This window comes from Neovison vison, chromosome 10, assembly GCF_020171115.1.
Source record: "Neovison vison isolate M4711 chromosome 10, ASM_NN_V1, whole genome shotgun sequence".
NCBI lineage: Eukaryota > Metazoa > Chordata > Mammalia > Carnivora > Mustelidae > Neogale > Neogale vison.
Window position 1 is genome coordinate 4912321 of NC_058100.1, and position 16579 is coordinate 4928899.

Here is a 16579-nt window from a genome sequence, read left to right on the forward strand (position 1 = left end):
CCGTAGGAGGCGGGTCTCCAAGGCGGCTGCGCCCCGCCCCCCACCGAGCCCCGCCTTGATCCCCGCCCCTTCCCCTCCTGCGACCAATAGCAGTGCAGGTCGGTGCGGAGCCGCCATTTTTAAAGGGACAGGAAGTTTTATGGGTTGTTTTTGTTTTGTTTTTGTGTGTGTGTTTTCCTCCCTTCGAGCCAGGAACAGTTGAACTAACGGAGTGGAACGTGCTGTTACTCAGTAGCCCGGCTTCCTTTATTTCGACTTCCCGCTTATCCAGAGAAGAGCTCTTTCGTTTTCCCTAACACTTGACGCCCTCCGGCATTCCGTACAGTCTACTCCCCCGCTTCTGTCCCTCCCCGCCGCCGCGCCGGCAAGGCCCGTCCCTGCCGGGTTCTCCGCTCCCGGGCCGGGGCCTGCGGGAGACGCTCGCGGGCCGTTCTTCGCCCGCCCGGACCCTGACGAGTCCGCCGGCTCCCTGTCACCGCCTGTTCCCCATCAGGACGGCCAGACTGAGGGACATAGACCTCGGAACTTAGAACCCAGTGTCAGCTGAAGCCACTCAGGCAGAAAAAGCCAGTCTGGGGCCCTGGAGCGAGCCGGGGGACGATTCGAATGTAGTCGTGGTAGAGCTGCCGTCCCTGACGCATCTCCTTTTCTTCAGACGGAACCCACCCTCCAACCCCGAGAGGCTGGGGGAGGCGCGGAAAGGGGCAACTCTACACATCCCTCCCCTCCTCTTCACACGGGTCGGAACCCCTCGGACGCAAGCTCACTTTAGCCCTTGGAGGGCATCCACTGTTTAGGATCCTGTGCTGGGCACAGCGGAGGGAGAGGCCAGGCAGGCCCAGCCCCTGCTGTAGAACAGCGGCCCGGGGACTGCCAGGAGGCAAGGATGGTACACGGTAGAGGTCTTAAACGAAGAATCAAGTGTTATGGGCTTAAAAGGGATAAATTACATGAGAATGAAGTCACTTCCCACCTTCTGTCCTTGGCTTCCCGAGCACAGACTTGAGTTCTGTGTTATGCACCAGCTTAAGTACCTTCCTCTTTCCTTCACAGATTTTTAAAATCATACCCATGCAAAACCTACTGCATTGCCCCAGGCACAAGTGGTGTGACTCAGGAGAATACATTCTGCACTTAAGTCAGAAGACTTAAGTCCCAGTCCCAATTCTGTAACTTTGTTCAAAACACTTCACCACTCAAGGCCTCAGATGGCAAGTATGTAACGCTAAAGTTCCTCTCAGTTCTGAACTTCTATAATGGAAACCCCCTCCGTTTAACCCCTTTCTCAACACCTGTACCAGAATCTATTCCAGGCTTCCCTGGTCAACTCCAAACCTGCTTACATGTGTGTCTCTAATATGACTATTGTTCTATCAAGCACATTACAGGTATTTTTTAAAGATTTTATTTATTTAAAAAAAAAGGGGCGCCTGGGTGGCTCAGTGGGTTAAGCCGCTGCCTTCGGCTCAGGTCATGATCTCAGGGTCCTGGGATCGAGTCCCGCATCGGGCTCTCTGCTCAGCAGGGAGCCTGCCTCTCCATCTACTTGTGATTTCTCTCTGTCAAATAAATAAATAAAATCTTAAAAAAAAATATTTTATTTATTTGGCACAAAGAGAGACAAGTAGGAAGAGAGGCAGGTGGGGAAGGGAGAGAAAGCAGGCTCCGCGCTGAGCAGAAAGCAGATGCCGGGCTTGATCCCAGGATCTGAGACCATGACCTGAGCTGAAGGCAGAGGTTTAACCCTCTGAGCCACCCAGGTGCCCACATGACAGGTATTTCTATCAGCTTTACAGTATGTGGTAACAAGCATGTTAATAAGGAAAATACTGGAGGTAACTGAGACAACATGGAGTTGAAAACAAACACTTTGCATTTCTTAAACTTGCTTCTGCTTTTCTCTTATTAATGATATTCCTAAAACTTCATATTTAGTCACCTCCTGCCCTTCGAATGTATAGTGAACACTGTTGCAAAATAGTATTTTACAGCATTTTTTTAAAAGATTTTATTTATTTATTTGACAGAGATTACAAGTAGGCAGAGAGGCAGGCAGAGAGAGAGAGGAGGAAGCAGGCTCCCTGCTGAGCAGAGAGCCCGATGCGGGACTCGATCCCAGGACCCTGAGATCATGACCTGAGCCGAAGGCAGCAGCTTAACCCACTGAGCCACCCAGGCACCCGATTTTATAGCATTTTTTTAAAAAGTGAGCTCCAAGCCTAGTGTGGAGCTAGGCGCGTTGCCCAATACTGGGCTTGAACTCATGACCCTGAGATTGAGACCTGAGATGGAGTCAACATTTAACTGACTGAGCCATCCGGCTGTCCCTACAGCGTTTTCTTTTTATCATTCTCTCGATTAAGGACTCAATGGGTCCCACTGTTTAACGACCAACTTCAAATTCCTGCCTGGTCCTCACAATCATCTCACATATGTCCATTCCGTTTCCCCAATAACATGAGCTTCAGGAAGCATGGACTGTCCTTCTTTTATATACTCCCGTTCAGAATAGTTTGTGTGCAAAGTTAGTTTTTTTTTTTTTTTAAGATTTTATTTATTTATTAGACAGAGAGAGAAATCACAAGCAGGCAGAGAGGCAGGCAGAGAGAGAGAAGGCTCCCTGCTGAGCAGAGAGCCCAACGCAGGACTCGATCCCAGGACTCTGAGATCATGACCTGAGCCGAAGGCAGCAGCTTAACCCACTGAGCCACCCAGGCGCCCCGCAAAGTTAGTTTTATAATTTAACTTTTAAACTTGCAAGAATTTTTTTGGCCAAAATTTATCACCAACTTGTTTACAGAAAGAATGTTGACAACTTGAAAGAGTGTCATCAAAATAGTATGCAAATTTTTGCAAAGGCAGGCTTTGTTTGGGGATAGTAAGTTTAAGCAAGCAGCTCTTAAAGCTAAAAAAATATCAAGGCCTGTGCTCTTTGGTGCAGGAATTCCATCTCGAGGAGTTTATCCTACAGACACATTTCTCCAAACTGTACAATGTATGTTCAAGTCATTCACTGCAGCATTTTTTTTATAATAAAGATAGAAATCAATCTAAACACCCATCAACAAAGGAGGCAACTTCTATGAACTAAATCGTACAATGGTACACCATGCAGAGAAGTAAAAAAAAGAGAGAGAGAACCTAACATATGATATAGAAAAATATCTTAAATGCAGTCCATGATAAAACTAACAAGGTGCAGTCTTTTAGTGGTATGCGTCATGTATGTACAGCAGGGGAACGGGGAAGGGCATATTTCTGTCTGTCTGCAGACACACAAGCCGCTGGAGCATACAAGGATGCCAAGAGTGGCTCCTGGAGGAAGGTAACAGGAACTGGGCATTTGAGGAAAAGAACAGAAAAAAGATGTCACAGAATAGTTTTTTACCTTTACTGAGTTTTGAACTACATGAATGAATATATTGTTTATTGAAAACATGAGTTTAAAATGAAAAAAAGTACAAACTCTCATCACAGGCACAGGATGTCAGTCTATCCAGTGTAGTCTTACCACATGACAAGCAAACTACCGCAGTTGCCAAGGTAATGGTTGTAACATAACGTATTACTTATTAATCTTACACTGTCTATTACTGTAAAACATCTAGAACAGAGACAAGTAGGAAAGGTGGGCGGCAGGTGTTCAGTCTGGCTCTGACTAGCAAAAGTGGGAAAGTACTGTCATCAGTCATGGAATAGGGGAGCTACTTGCTTTCTACATTCTCACAGTTTAATACATGAACGATAGGTGCTTTTTAAAAAAAAGACAAAGGGCATTTGTTACTTACAAAAGTAATGTAAATTACAACTCTAAGTAAGTAACTTTAATTGTATAATTACAAAAAAAAAACTGTCTGCTTTGGTGAGGCAGCCACACGGAGCAGGAACATGAGGGTTTCCGGGAAACAAATGGGATCAAAAACTCTTAGAAACTTACTTTATTAAGGGGTGAGAAACAAAGCACAAGAACAATGGCTATAAAGAACAAATCAATAAAAAGTGATGTGCATTTCTGGAAAACAAGTTTCTGGGCATACAGAGGGTACTTGCCTGTGAGTTTAAATGTCCGAGGAAAATGGGGGATGGCTAAGAGTTTGCTGTGACTGATCTCGTTTATTACATCCTGCTTCTTTCCCAAAGAAAATACAAAGACAGTGGGGAGGGAAAGGATAAGTATTAAAGGAATTCGGTAAGCAAATGCGCGTCACCGAGTTTTCATTTGTTCCTTGAACGATCGAAGCTGGGAAGGCAAGGCCAACAGCGACCACAACTGTAGTCACCCTTGAGAGGACAAATAGTCAAGTGTAGACATTTTGATTAGCCACAGAAGAAGAGAAAGGGGCACTAGGTCTTGGGGCAGGAGACCAAAATGTCAATGATCTGAAGGGTAGTTGAGAAGGAGGAGCTGGAAGGACAGAGACTGATTCTCCGAAGGAAAATAGGGTCATTGACCTGCACACACCAAAGGGGGCCTTAGCGGAACTGCAGAGGACTGATCCTTAAACCAATGACGTCTTTGCCGATCTCTGTCACCTGTGGAAAAGGAAACAGAGGAAAAAAATTAGGGATTTGTGAGGGCAAAAAGCCCAGAAAGCTTACTCCCTCCACTCTTCAGGGCACAGAGCAGGATTCGTTGTTAACATCTGTTACTGATCAGTAAACAGCAGGGGGAGAAGCTCCAGCTTTCTTCAGTATCACTGCCTCAAGGAGCTACAGGCAAATACAGGAGGAAAAAAGGACCCACATGCTTCTTTCCCTTTCCTCTTCTCTCAAAATCCTGGATGCATTTCTAGAAGACGGTACTTACTGTAGTGACCTTGCAGATTTGACCCTTGAACTCCGGGGAATAGCAGGCCCCGCTGAGCGGACACTTCTCCACTGGCTTTCCACGGTAGATGGGCCGATAGGACGCAGCACAGATGTCAAAAGGGTTGTGCATGTCGTAATTGAGCTGGTAGGCATCTGTGGGGTTCTTCTCACAGGCAGACAGAATTTTGCGGGTCTGAGGGAGGGAAGGAATATTTCATTTAAGAAGACTGAACGTTGCAAACCACAACTCAAATGATCTCAGCACCATGACTGAGGAGTTTCTTTGATTCAAGATGCAACCATCCTGAGTGAACACAGAGTGTGTCCTTCACACAGGACCTATGTGGAGGGTCACAATCACCGTTCCCGCTCTGTCAGGACTTCCCCTTCTCAATACCAAAGTGGTTCCACGGACTGAGACCGATATTCCTTCACCAAGTCTGGGAATTATCAGGGTCAGGACTCAAGGGAGTAAGACTGGCTTCGACCGCCCGAGAGGAACGCTTCTAGAGAACGCAAGTAGGGGCACGTGTGTGTCGGGTTAGCGGTGGTGCTAACGGGTGGAAGGGCTTAGGCACAGAAGCCAGGAGGTATTCTACGGAGCAGGTCGCTCTTACACCTGCAGCACGGCCGAATGAGCTCGAAGTTCACTTTCCAGGGGCAGAAGGAGGCGTGCACAGCTGTTCCTCAGCGCTCTGCTTCAGAGGCCAGGGCCTGGGTCTTCTACTCCCTCCACATAAGAGACCCGATTCCTTCACGCTTACAGGGGTTCCCATCTACCTGCTGAGCCACCTCCGGCTTGGGCCCAAGTTCCAAGAGGCGCCGAGCAAAGGTGGCAGCTGTCTTAAAGTTCTTGAGCTTGAAGAAGAGGTTGAGGGCGGTCCGCAGCACCAGGATCATGTGCACCGGCTGCAGGTTCGAGTGGGTGAAGTAGGCTGCCATCTGGCGGACAGAAGGAGGGACACATGCCAGGCTGAGGCCGCACAGCTTCACAGATCAACAGATCATTTTGAGGCTGCTGCACGTGCATTGAACAGGACACCAAGCAAACAAACACGGGACTGACTACACAGCAGAGGGAGCCTTCTGCCCCCTGGGTGTGGAGGCCTGATGCAATGAAGAGGGGCAGAAAAATACATTCTCTCCTCACAGAAGTGGGCCCAAATCTCTTACTCCCCAGGCCGAAACCTGGGTTTAGAAGTCAAGAATTCCGATCTACTGGACAGGAGAGGGGAGGACACCTCTGTACGGCGCAGAAGCCCAGAGATCGTACCTCGCAGATGCGCTTCTGCTGTTCCAGAGTCTCTTTGGGCAGCTTCTTCCTCTCTATCTCCATGGACAGACCCACGATGTACTCACGGCAGATGGTGATGAGCTGCTGCGCCTGCAGAGGGGGCAAAGCAAGGTCACGGTGCAGAGGCAAGGCTGTGGGTGAGCCCAGGACTAGAATAAGCGGCTGCGCCTCCTACCTCCGCGATCTCCTGTTTGTTGTCCACCACGAGAAGAGGCACGCTGAGCAAAATGGAGCGGAACTTCTCCACAGCCTCCTCAAACTTGCCCACTGTGGTGAGCTGGTAGCAGAGCTGCAGCCGCTGGATGAGGTCATTCAGCTTCAGGCCCACGGCCGGCACGCCGTTCTTCAGCCCTGCATCCTTCCTGCGAGCACGGAGAAGCAGGAAGAAGACAGGATAACCGGGACTCAACGGGGGAAACAGGAGGGGGAACCACACACAGGTGTATAAACCAAGCCGCATGGAGCATCAAGCCGAAGTTCTCTTCCTACTAGGAAACCTCAGCTCTGAGGTTAACCATCCCCCAGGTGACCATCGGAAGTACCTACCCCAAGCTGGAAGAGAGCAGAAGTCAGGCACAAGGGGCCTTACCAGTTGCGATTAGGATAGCCATACATGGAGGGCAGGCAGGGCAGGGCCTGGTAGGTGGTACGGCCGCGGGCAAAGGTCTGTAGGAACAGCTGCTTGTAAGGGCCAAACTGGGTGACCCCAACTTGGTCGTGAAGAAGCTGGAATACAGGAGGAAAGCAACACAAAAACTGACCACTGAGAAACGAGCTGACCCTGGGCAAGGTGCTTATTAGCTGCTCCACACTTGTTTCCTCATCTGTAAATTACACTTTGCTGCAGGACCCACCACATTCAGGAACACCCATGAAGCATTTAGGACAGTGCCTGACACACCGTCAGCAGAGGCTGCTGCATCTGTAGTTACTGTCAGCGTAATGCATGGTTCAGTGTTTCACACACCTGTTCGTGAAGGGGTGCTGACTTCACTGATGCGAGTCCGAGAACAGACTATACATGGGGGAAGGTGGCTGGTGGGCTCTGGCTCAAGAGATTACTGAGCCAAATGGAAAGCAAGAGGAAGGCCTTAGGAGCAAGTTTCCTTAGGCCAGATGAGGGTTTCCAAGATAAAGACACACCTCTGCCCTTGTGGGCAGGTTAATTTCCATTTGGTTAAGAGGAGTCAGCCACCTCCCTGAGGACCCTGAGCGAGGTCCTCAAGAGCCCACAAGAAGAGCCAGCGCTACTCTAAGGCTTACCCGCATGGCTGTTTCAAAAGAGCCGGCCAGGACGTGATCGACGGGAAGCTGCGAGTTACTGCACCAGATCTACCAAGAAACAGAAAACCCAAGCCAAGGGACACTTCGCACTTTCTCCTCCCAAACTATTCCACTCTGCATCTTCAGCAGAAGAGCACAGTTTTCACACGTTACTGCAGTCCAGCCAGCTCGGACCAGGCACGCCCACGCGGCTGTGCTTCCCTGCGTACCTGAGTCGGGCTGGTTCCCTTGGTGGGGGGCACAAAGAACCCGTCCTCAGCGCCCCCTGCTGCTCCAGGGGGTATATCCTAGGAGGAAAACAGGTCAGTCATTTTGTAAGCCGTTCAAGCACTTGCCCTGATAAGTCTGAACACTGCCCTTTACATCATTCCCAGATTCCACTGGGGAGGAAGGGGGACGGTTGTGGGAGAAGACCTTCAAAACAGGAGCAGCTCCACCAGTAACAAAAACCAAAAGCTCCAATTCAGGTGACAAAGCCTGCTGCCTTTTCATAAGCTGCTGTTGCACAACCTGATTATCTCCTTCTTTCTTCCAAATGGAGACAGGCATCAGACCAGGAGGGTCTAGAGCCCCTGCCTTTTGGGAACCTCAGGACAGGTCTGGGGTGGTAAGGATGGCAGCTGGCACAGGGAGAAGCAGAGGGAGCCTTCTAAGGGTGAGAACCCCACGCACCAGCTCAGGAGGGAGCTCCAGGTCCTCTTCAACATCCCAGCCGCCTCCTTCTTCCTGTCCCTTGCCAAGACCATCGTCCCCCAGACCTTCTGCAGCCTCCACAAACCCGTCTGTAAGGAAAATCCAGCTCAAAGTAGATTTGCAGAGTGACACAATCTTAGCCCAAAGCAAGCATAATGCTAGGATCTTTGTGGGTCCCATGGGCTGGAACCCTGCAGGGCCGCCCCACAACCCAGCCCCAGCCAGGCAACCATCCTGCCAGGACAGTCCGAGAAGCGCGCTCTTACCTTCGTCCAGCTGCAGCTCTGCATCCTCTCCCCAGCCCTCGGTGCCAACAGTGTCGATGTCAATGTCGGCAGCCAGCGCGCCCCCCTTGCCTGCACAGAGAGAAGGAACGAAAGGAGCTCGGTGTAGTTGGCAAGTCTGAGATCTGCCCTTTCTGCAGGCAAGCTGCAGCCTTGCAAAAGCAGGTGGCAAGGCTCTGTCCACTTAAAGTTCTTGTTTATTATTTATTTTTATAGTATATATGCTATGCTAACTTGCAATAGATTTCAAAGAGAGAGGGAATGAAGAGAGATAGAAAGGCCTTCCTGCTACTAAAATCTGCCTCTTAAACCATTTTCTTAAAAGATTTTATCTATTTATTTGAAAGAGAGAGAGACGTGTGTGAGCTCGAACAAGTAAGGGGGAGAGACAGAGGGTGAGAGAGAAGCAGACTCCCTCTTGAGCAGGGAGCCCAACGTGGGCCTCGATCCTGAGACTCCAGCAGCATAATCCGAGCCAAAGGCAGACACTCAACTGACTGAGCCACCCAGGCGCCCCTCTTAAACCACTGTTTACTTCGCAATTTTTAAGAGTTTCCTGCTGAGAGCTCTGCTAAGCTAGCACCACCACAATGTGCACAGGGCATGGGGACAAAGGGTAAGAGAGAGATGGAGGAACGAGCAGGGCTGGGACCAGGATGCTCAGGGGTGTATCTGAGCTCTCAGCCAAGAAAAACAAGCCAGGAGACACAGCCAAGAAAACCGGAGCAGGGCACACGTCTGCATGCGGCCCTGGTGCCTTAAGACCGTACGTCATGAACAATGAAATACTGAGCAGGACTGTACATGTCCACATATGGAAAAGCCCCAGGAAACACACCCAAATGTTCAGAGCGGTTGTCGAAGGCCCGGACTACGACACAACTTTCTTTTCTCCCCCTATTTTCCAAATTCTCATCATCTCACAATGCTTTTATTTAATTTTTAGTGAAGTTTGTTTTTTAGATTTTATTTATTTATTTGGCAGAGAGACAGAGAGGACAAATAGAGCAGCAAGCAGAGGGAGAAGCAGGCTCTCCACCGAGCAGGGAGCCTGATGCGGGACTTGATCCCAGGACCCTGGGATCGTGACCTGAGCCGAAGGCAGCCACTTAACTGACTGAGCCACCCAGGCGCCCTCATTTTTTTTTTTTTTTTTAAGATTTTTATTTATTTATTTGACAGACAGATCACAAGTAGGCAGAGAGGCAGGCAGAGAGAGAGGAGGAAGCAGGCTCCCAGCTGAGCAGAGAGCCCGATGCGGGACTCGGTCCCAGGACCCTGAGATCATGACCTGAGCCGAAGGCAGAGGCTTTAACCCACTGAGCCACCCAGGTGCCCAGGCGCCCTCATTTTTGAAAGCATTTACCATAGCTCCGACTGGCGTCTCCGTGCTCCATGATGCTCACGGAGAAGAAAGGACGAAGAAGCTGAGGGAACTCTGTGGGACAGCTCCTCACAAAACAAACAAAACAACAACAAAACCACTATGGAGGGGCGGGCACTTACCCTTGCTGGCAATGGAGCCTTCAAAGAAGCCTTTGGACACAGTCAGCAAGGGCCAGTTAGTGTCCAACGGCATGATGGGTGCCGGGGGCTGGAGCAGCTTGGCATTAGGGTCAATGTCCGGGATCTGAAGGGTGTAAGGAGGGGAAAAGCAAACAGCCATCAGGAATCATGCAGGGAAGGTTACGGGCCTCCTCTGATCTCCTGCTTCTCTGCCTCTCCTGGGAACCAGGTGGGAGAGAACTTCTCTAGATTTACACTGTTCCCAGATCTCGGAGTCCATCCTGTAACCAGACCCTCAGGTCAGCAAAGACTCACGGTCTCCTTCTCTGGGTCAAATGTCTCCTTCAGGCTCTCAGCCTCTTCATCTAAGCCATGAGTAGCAGCTGTGAGGTAGGCCAGTGACTCTGTAGAGGAAACACACCCCGTGGCAGACAGCCTCCCAGACGTCCCCCAGCATCCCCTGCCTCCCCCGATTCAAGGCTGTGCAAAATCCGCCCCCACACCCGCACCTGCCGTGCGGAAGGGACTCGGTGACGCACTTCTAATGAACGAGACGTGGCAGATGTGACGGGCTGTCACTTCTGAGATTAGGATACAAAGACCGTGGCCTCCACTTGGAGGCCATCGCCTGCTCTGAGGGAGCCCAGCTGCCACGCTGTGAGGTGCCCTGAAGAGACGCCCACACAAAACGGACCCTGCCCAGCCAGCAGCCCACAAGGCCCTGAGCACCGGCAGCCCTGCAGAGCGTGGGAGAGCCTCCCCCCTCACGCCTTGAGGCAGCTGCAGTCTTGGCCGCCGCCCTGACCGCAGACTCCGGAGAGACACTGAGCCAGAGGCACTCAGCTAAGCCGGGCTGCAAACTGAGGTAAGCAGCATTTGTTGTTTTAAAAGACTCCGCTTCGGGACAGTCTGCTACACAGCAGTAAGCAACGAATACAGCTGCTTATCCTTAAATTCTCTCATCAGTGCTGACAAGAATCTTGGAATCTTCCCCGACTCCTCTCCTCACGTCACACATCCAGCCCTTCCGTCAGCCACGACTCCACCCTCACAACACACAGCAGGTCTGACCCCGTCACTGTTTAGCTCCTCCGCCCAAACCACGGCTCTCACCTTTCTTGTTTCCTAGCGTACCCCAAACGCTAGTACTGTGCTTGGTACACAGTGGGCCCTCAGAAAATGCTCCTGAGGGGCGCCTGGGTGGCTCAGTGGGTTAAAGCCTCTGCTTTCGGCTCAGGTCATGATCCCAGGGTCCTGGGATGGAGCCTGGCATCAGGCTCTCTGCTCAGGAGGGAGCCTGCTTCCTCCTCTCTCTGCCTGCCTCTCTGCCTACTTGTGATCTCTGTCAAATAAATAAATAAAATCTTAAAAAAAAAAAAAAAAGAAGAAAATATCCTTGAATATTATAAACAAATCAGTAAGTAAATGAGTGAAACCTGCTGGCTTGAAGTGAAAGACTAAAACTCTAATGGCATCGGACCAAGTGGATTTACTAGGGTCTCTGCTTCAGGATGCGCTACGACTGCCTGGCTCCTCCGTGACTATGTAAACGGTCTTCCTCGGAGTGCTCGGCCAGACCGAATACTCTGGCTGTACTCCCAGCGGGCTCTGGAGAACGTCTTCTGAGCATGACGGGCATGCTGTCTCCTCTGGAGAAGTACACAACAAAGGGAAACACCTCACCCCTACACGTGGGTCATTTGCCACCCAGAGAAAATACTGTCCAAGCCCCAAGAGAGCCGGGGAGTCCCGCCCGCTCACTTACTCTGCCCGCAGTTCTTCAGGATCCGGACCCGCTCGGACACATCACCCAGGTAGAGGGCATTCTGATAATGGCCACTCATGTCCTTCCGGATCTCAGCTGTGGAAGTCGGTAAGAGACACCGAGTTAGGTCTTTTCTTCTAAGTTCCCGCTCTCTTTGGTTTGCTTTCCTTCCCCGCCAAGGACGGCTCTTCCCATCCTTGGTTTCCAGGAACTCACCAATCTTCATCATCTTGCGAAGCTTCTCTAGGTTGCCAGTGATAAGGTACAAGAAGGAAAGTCTGTCGAAGTTTTTGGTGCGCTGATAACACATTTCCACAATCTGGTGGTTCCCTTGTAGCAAGGCCACTTCTCCCAGCTTCTCCCAGCAGTTCTTGTCATCCAGCGCTTTGGCTGCTTCCAGAGCAATCTAAAGAGTCCCCAGGGTCAGAGTTAACAGGTTGGCAGACACTGTGACTCAAAACCGGGGACTTCAGTCGAAGTATCCGCCTCCACAGAAATCTCCCACAGACTCGACACTTGTAATCACCGCTAGCATTCCGTCTAATTCTACTGAAAATCCTATCACCAGAGTCCCTTTCGTTCCATGGAAACAATCATATCACATTCTCCTCCTCCTCAGAAATTCACTTTTATGGTGCGCCTGGGTGGCTCAGTGAGTTAAAGCCTCTGCCTTCGGCTCCCGTCATGATCCCAGGTCCTGGGATCGAGCCCCAAGTTGGGCTCTCTGCTCAGCAGGGAGCCTGCTTCCTCCTCCTCTCTCTCTGCCTGCCTCTCTGCCTGCTTGTGATCTCTGTCAAATAAATAAAATCTTAAAAAAAAATTCACTTTTAAGACAAAATCATCTCAGACCATTTGCTGACTCTGTAGGGCCAATTCTTACTTAGCTACCTTTCCTGCTACTTGCTAAGTCTGAAGATCTTCAGGGGCTTTGGGAAAGACAAAAGAAATAACAAAAGAAATAACAAAAGAAAGAAGTTCAGAACTAGAAAGTCAATTCACCTAAGCCCTCTCCCCATTTAAAAATAATGCCTGTACCCTATAGGTCCCAGTATCTTTTAAGGTTTGATTTAATTTTTAAGTAGGCTCCACACCCAGTGGAGGGGCTTGAACTCATGACCCTGAGATCCAGACCTGAGCTGAGATCAAGAGTCAGAGGCCGACTGAGCCAGCAGGCGCCCCTTTAGGTCCCAACATTTCACAAGTGCTTCTTTATCTAAGCAGCCAATCAGCAAGTAAAAAGTGAAGTAAATAATGAGACTTTTCAGATTCCATGTGATGCTGCTCCAATTCTAGAAGTTAATGAATCCAGAATGACCGAGAGTGACAACAGTAGCAATGCTACGGCAGAAGCAGGGACAGGAAGTAGCAGAGATGGGCAAACAGCAATAGGAAGACAGTTCTATCTCACAGCTAGAAAAATCTCTAATTCCATCATACTCGCTCAAGAAGCAAGCCCAGAATGACATCCTCGCAATGTGACCTTAACCCTCTCACCTTCTCTGCAAGGACACGGGGCTCATGACCACGTCTCCCTCACCTCAATGTTTCCGCACTCAAGTGCCAGACTAAAGCGAGTCTTTTCGTCCTTGACGAAATGGAGTGCCACTTCTGGGTAGCCCTTCTTCTGGAGGTAAGCGATGATGGACTGGCCGACTAGCTTGGCGTTCCTCACCATGTGCAGCACCTAGACATCCGGGGTGGGGGCGGGCAGGACGGAGAGGTCACTTGGAGGGAAAAACGAGTGCTGGCCCACTCACATCCCTACTGTGCATTCTCGTTTCATACCTCGTCGTATTTTCTGTTGATCAAAGCCAGTTTGAACTTGAACTCCGTGGGATCAATGGTGAGCACCCGCGGACGACACTCCCGGTCCAGGCAATACACGTTGTTGCCCTTCACCCGCGTGACATAGATGGGTAAATCCAGAGTCCGGATGATCCCGTAGTCCCTGCAAATGGAGGACTTAGGAGGCACCACTTTCAGCCAGTGAGGGGGGAACCTGGCCTGTGAGGACCTGGAACAGGCTTAGGACACAACTTTTTCTCTTCTCACTGCTCTTTGGCCAAGGGCCATCTGCACAATGGTACAGATGGGAAGCGACTCAAAAGAGCGCAGAACTAAATGCCACACTACTTCTTCTGTACGGAGCAGGAAAACACAGGGCACATGGTATGATCTTTCCTCATAAGCTACGACTCTGAGAGCCAACACACATGGCTACAGGAACCAGGCCTTCGGGTCTGCTATACAGGCATTGGGCCAGTTAAACCCTTCCCTGCAGCTACAGGTAAAGGGAGAGCAGGGGATGCAAAGTTCTGACGCACACAGAGATGACAAAAAGCAAAAAATAGTTTGAACTGAATGAAAACTAAAAATTTAGAACTTCTGGGCACAGCTGACACAATACTTGATGGATAGTCCAGGATGCTAAGTGCACACATTGTATTAGAAAAAACACTGAAAACTATTGAGTTCTACATACATATATTAGAAAATTAATAAATCTAAAATACAAAAATGTAGTAAAAATTAATAAGCAGCCAACTCAAAAAGGTTGGCCTTTTAAAAGCTAAATCAAAAAAAAAAAAAAAAGCTAAATCAAAGAACATACTTAGAGAAAAAATGAAGTCAATCATAAAATTAAGAAACAGAAAACAAAAATATAACACAGGAGTTCATCACTCAATAAAGGCAAAAGCTAAATAAAACAGAGAAGCCTCTCATGAGGCTAATGAGGACAAAAAGGCCGAACTGCAGGAAGAGGAACGGAAAAGGGGCTGCTCTGCTAGCTCCCGCAGGAGGGGGCAGGCATAGACTTTTTTTAAACGATCAAATGCCAAGAAAAGTAAAATTTACCAAACTGACTAAAAAGAAATAGAAAATCCCTACAGTCCCATAACTGTTACACAAGATAAACTGAATCATTAAAAAAAATCCTTCTCTAAAAGAAAGCCCCATGCCTGGATGACTTCACCAGCAAATTATACCCAACATTTCAGGAAGAATTAAACCGAATCTTATTACAAATTCATTGAGAGAACAGAGGAAGGTGTATTAACTTTCCTCAACACCAAAAACATGACAAGGACAGAAAGAAAAAGAAAGTCATTGGCCAATCTTACTTACACACAAATGCAAAAATCCTGAGCAAAATACTAGCAAACTGACACTAGCAATATCAGAAATGGGTAAAACATCATGACCAAGTTAGATCTGTAACAGGAATACAATGTTGGTCTAACATTTTTTTTTAATTTATTTATATGACAGAGAGAGAGAGACAGACTGACCCCACACATACGCACGCACACAGGCAGAGGAAGTGGGAGAGGGAGAAACAGGTTCCCCATTGAGCAGGCAGCCCCATGTGGGGCTCAATCCCAGGACTCTAGGATCACGACCCAAGCCAAAGGCAGATGCTCAACCGACTAAGCCACTCAGATGCCCGCTGGGCTAACGTTTTTTAAGAACCAATTTAATTCACCAATCAATAAAAAAAGAAAATCCTACGATTACCTCAGTATATGCAGGAAAAGTATCTAATAAAATTTAATATTCATCTGAGATACAGCAAGGAAATTCCTTAATAAATAAAAGCTATCTCTAATGAAGTCTATGACAAGCTTCCATAATGCCAATACACTGAAAGCTTGATCCTTTTCTTAAAGATTTTATTTATTCACTTACTTAAGAGTGAGAAGGAGAGAGAGTGAGTGCAAGCTGGGGAGGGGCAGAGGGAATCTTAAGCAGAATTGCAAGCGACTCCACACTGAGTGTGGAGCCCAATGTGGGCTCAATCTGACAACCCCAAGGTCATGACCCAAGCTGAAACCACGAGTCAGATGCTTAACCAACTGAGCCACCCAGGCGCCCCAAAGCTCACTCTTTAAATTGGAACAAGACAAAAAGTTTGCTATCACCTGTTTATTCAACACCATGCTGGGGACCCTGGTCAGTGCAAGAAAAACACATGAAAATAAAAATACTGGAAAAGAAGAAATAAACCGTCATTACCCACAGATGCTATGATAGTTTGTGGGGAAGAGGGGGGAAAAGACAAATTACTTAAAATAATATAAATCTAGCAAGGACTCTGAGATAAAATCAATTTAAAAACTGCATTTCTAAATATCATAAAAAATAAGAAAATTAAAATTTTAAATGGATACTATCCACTTACAAATTGCACTGAAAACTACCAAGGGCCTAAGAATAAGGAAAAGCAAGATCTCTATGAAGAAAATTATAAACTTTACCGAAAGAGGTTTTAGAACATCTAAATAAATGAAGAGTCACTACATCATGTTCACAGATCAGGAAATTTAATATTGCAAAGATGTCAGGTAGGCCCCAAATGACAAACAGATCCAATGCAATCCCACCCAAAACAGCAACAGTGTTTTGTTTGTTGGTTTATTTTGCATGGAATTTCACAAGTTCGTTTTTCTTTTTTTTTTTTTTTGAAGATTTTATTTATTTAAGAAAGAGAGTGAGAGAGACAGCACAAGCAGGCAGAGGGGCAGAGAGCGAAGCAGGCTCCCCACTGAGCAGGGAGCCCCATGCGGGACTCGATTCCAGAACCCCGGGACCATGACCTGAGTCAATGGCAGATGCTTAACCCTCTGAGCCACCCAGATGCCCATCTGATTCTAACATACTTTTTCGAGGCAAAAAAAAATTTGAAAATTTGCCTTTTCAAGGCCAAAGTAATTAGAAAATAGCCTAATAACTTAAAAAATTAAAGTGGGAAGGATTTGAGGATGCTTTAGCAGATGCGGAAACTCCTAGATCTGGAATACTTTAAGACAGAATGAGATCAGAGATCAACACACCTATCACAGGAAATAGGTCCTTGCATTTTTGGAAACATGATTCATATGTGACAAAGACGACACTGCAGAATGAGGGGGTAGAGACCGATCTTTCCAGTAAATGACACTGGCA

General features: G+C 48.4%; 1 protein-coding gene across 1 annotated transcript in view; it reads right to left on the reverse strand.

The window, feature by feature from the left end:
* Positions 1–3377: 3377 nt before the first annotated feature.
* The window catches only part of COPA (COPI coat complex subunit alpha), a 46519-nt gene continuing 33317 nt past the window's right edge, over positions 3378–16579 (reverse strand). Inside the window, exons 18-33 of the mRNA XM_044266682.1 lie at positions 13421–13583; positions 13173–13319; positions 11852–12041; positions 11636–11731; positions 10186–10274; positions 9871–9994; positions 8347–8436; positions 8060–8169; positions 7597–7674; positions 7367–7435; positions 6693–6829; positions 6279–6465; positions 6083–6193; positions 5590–5751; positions 4808–5002; positions 3378–4533 (exon numbers count right to left, since the gene is read on the reverse strand). Coding sequence (XP_044122617.1) covers positions 4474–4533; positions 4808–5002; positions 5590–5751; positions 6083–6193; positions 6279–6465; positions 6693–6829; positions 7367–7435; positions 7597–7674; positions 8060–8169; positions 8347–8436; positions 9871–9994; positions 10186–10274; positions 11636–11731; positions 11852–12041; positions 13173–13319; positions 13421–13583 — 2008 coding nt within the window. The 3' untranslated portion in view covers positions 3378–4473. The remainder of the gene's footprint in view (positions 4534–4807; positions 5003–5589; positions 5752–6082; positions 6194–6278; positions 6466–6692; positions 6830–7366; positions 7436–7596; positions 7675–8059; positions 8170–8346; positions 8437–9870; positions 9995–10185; positions 10275–11635; positions 11732–11851; positions 12042–13172; positions 13320–13420; positions 13584–16579) is intronic.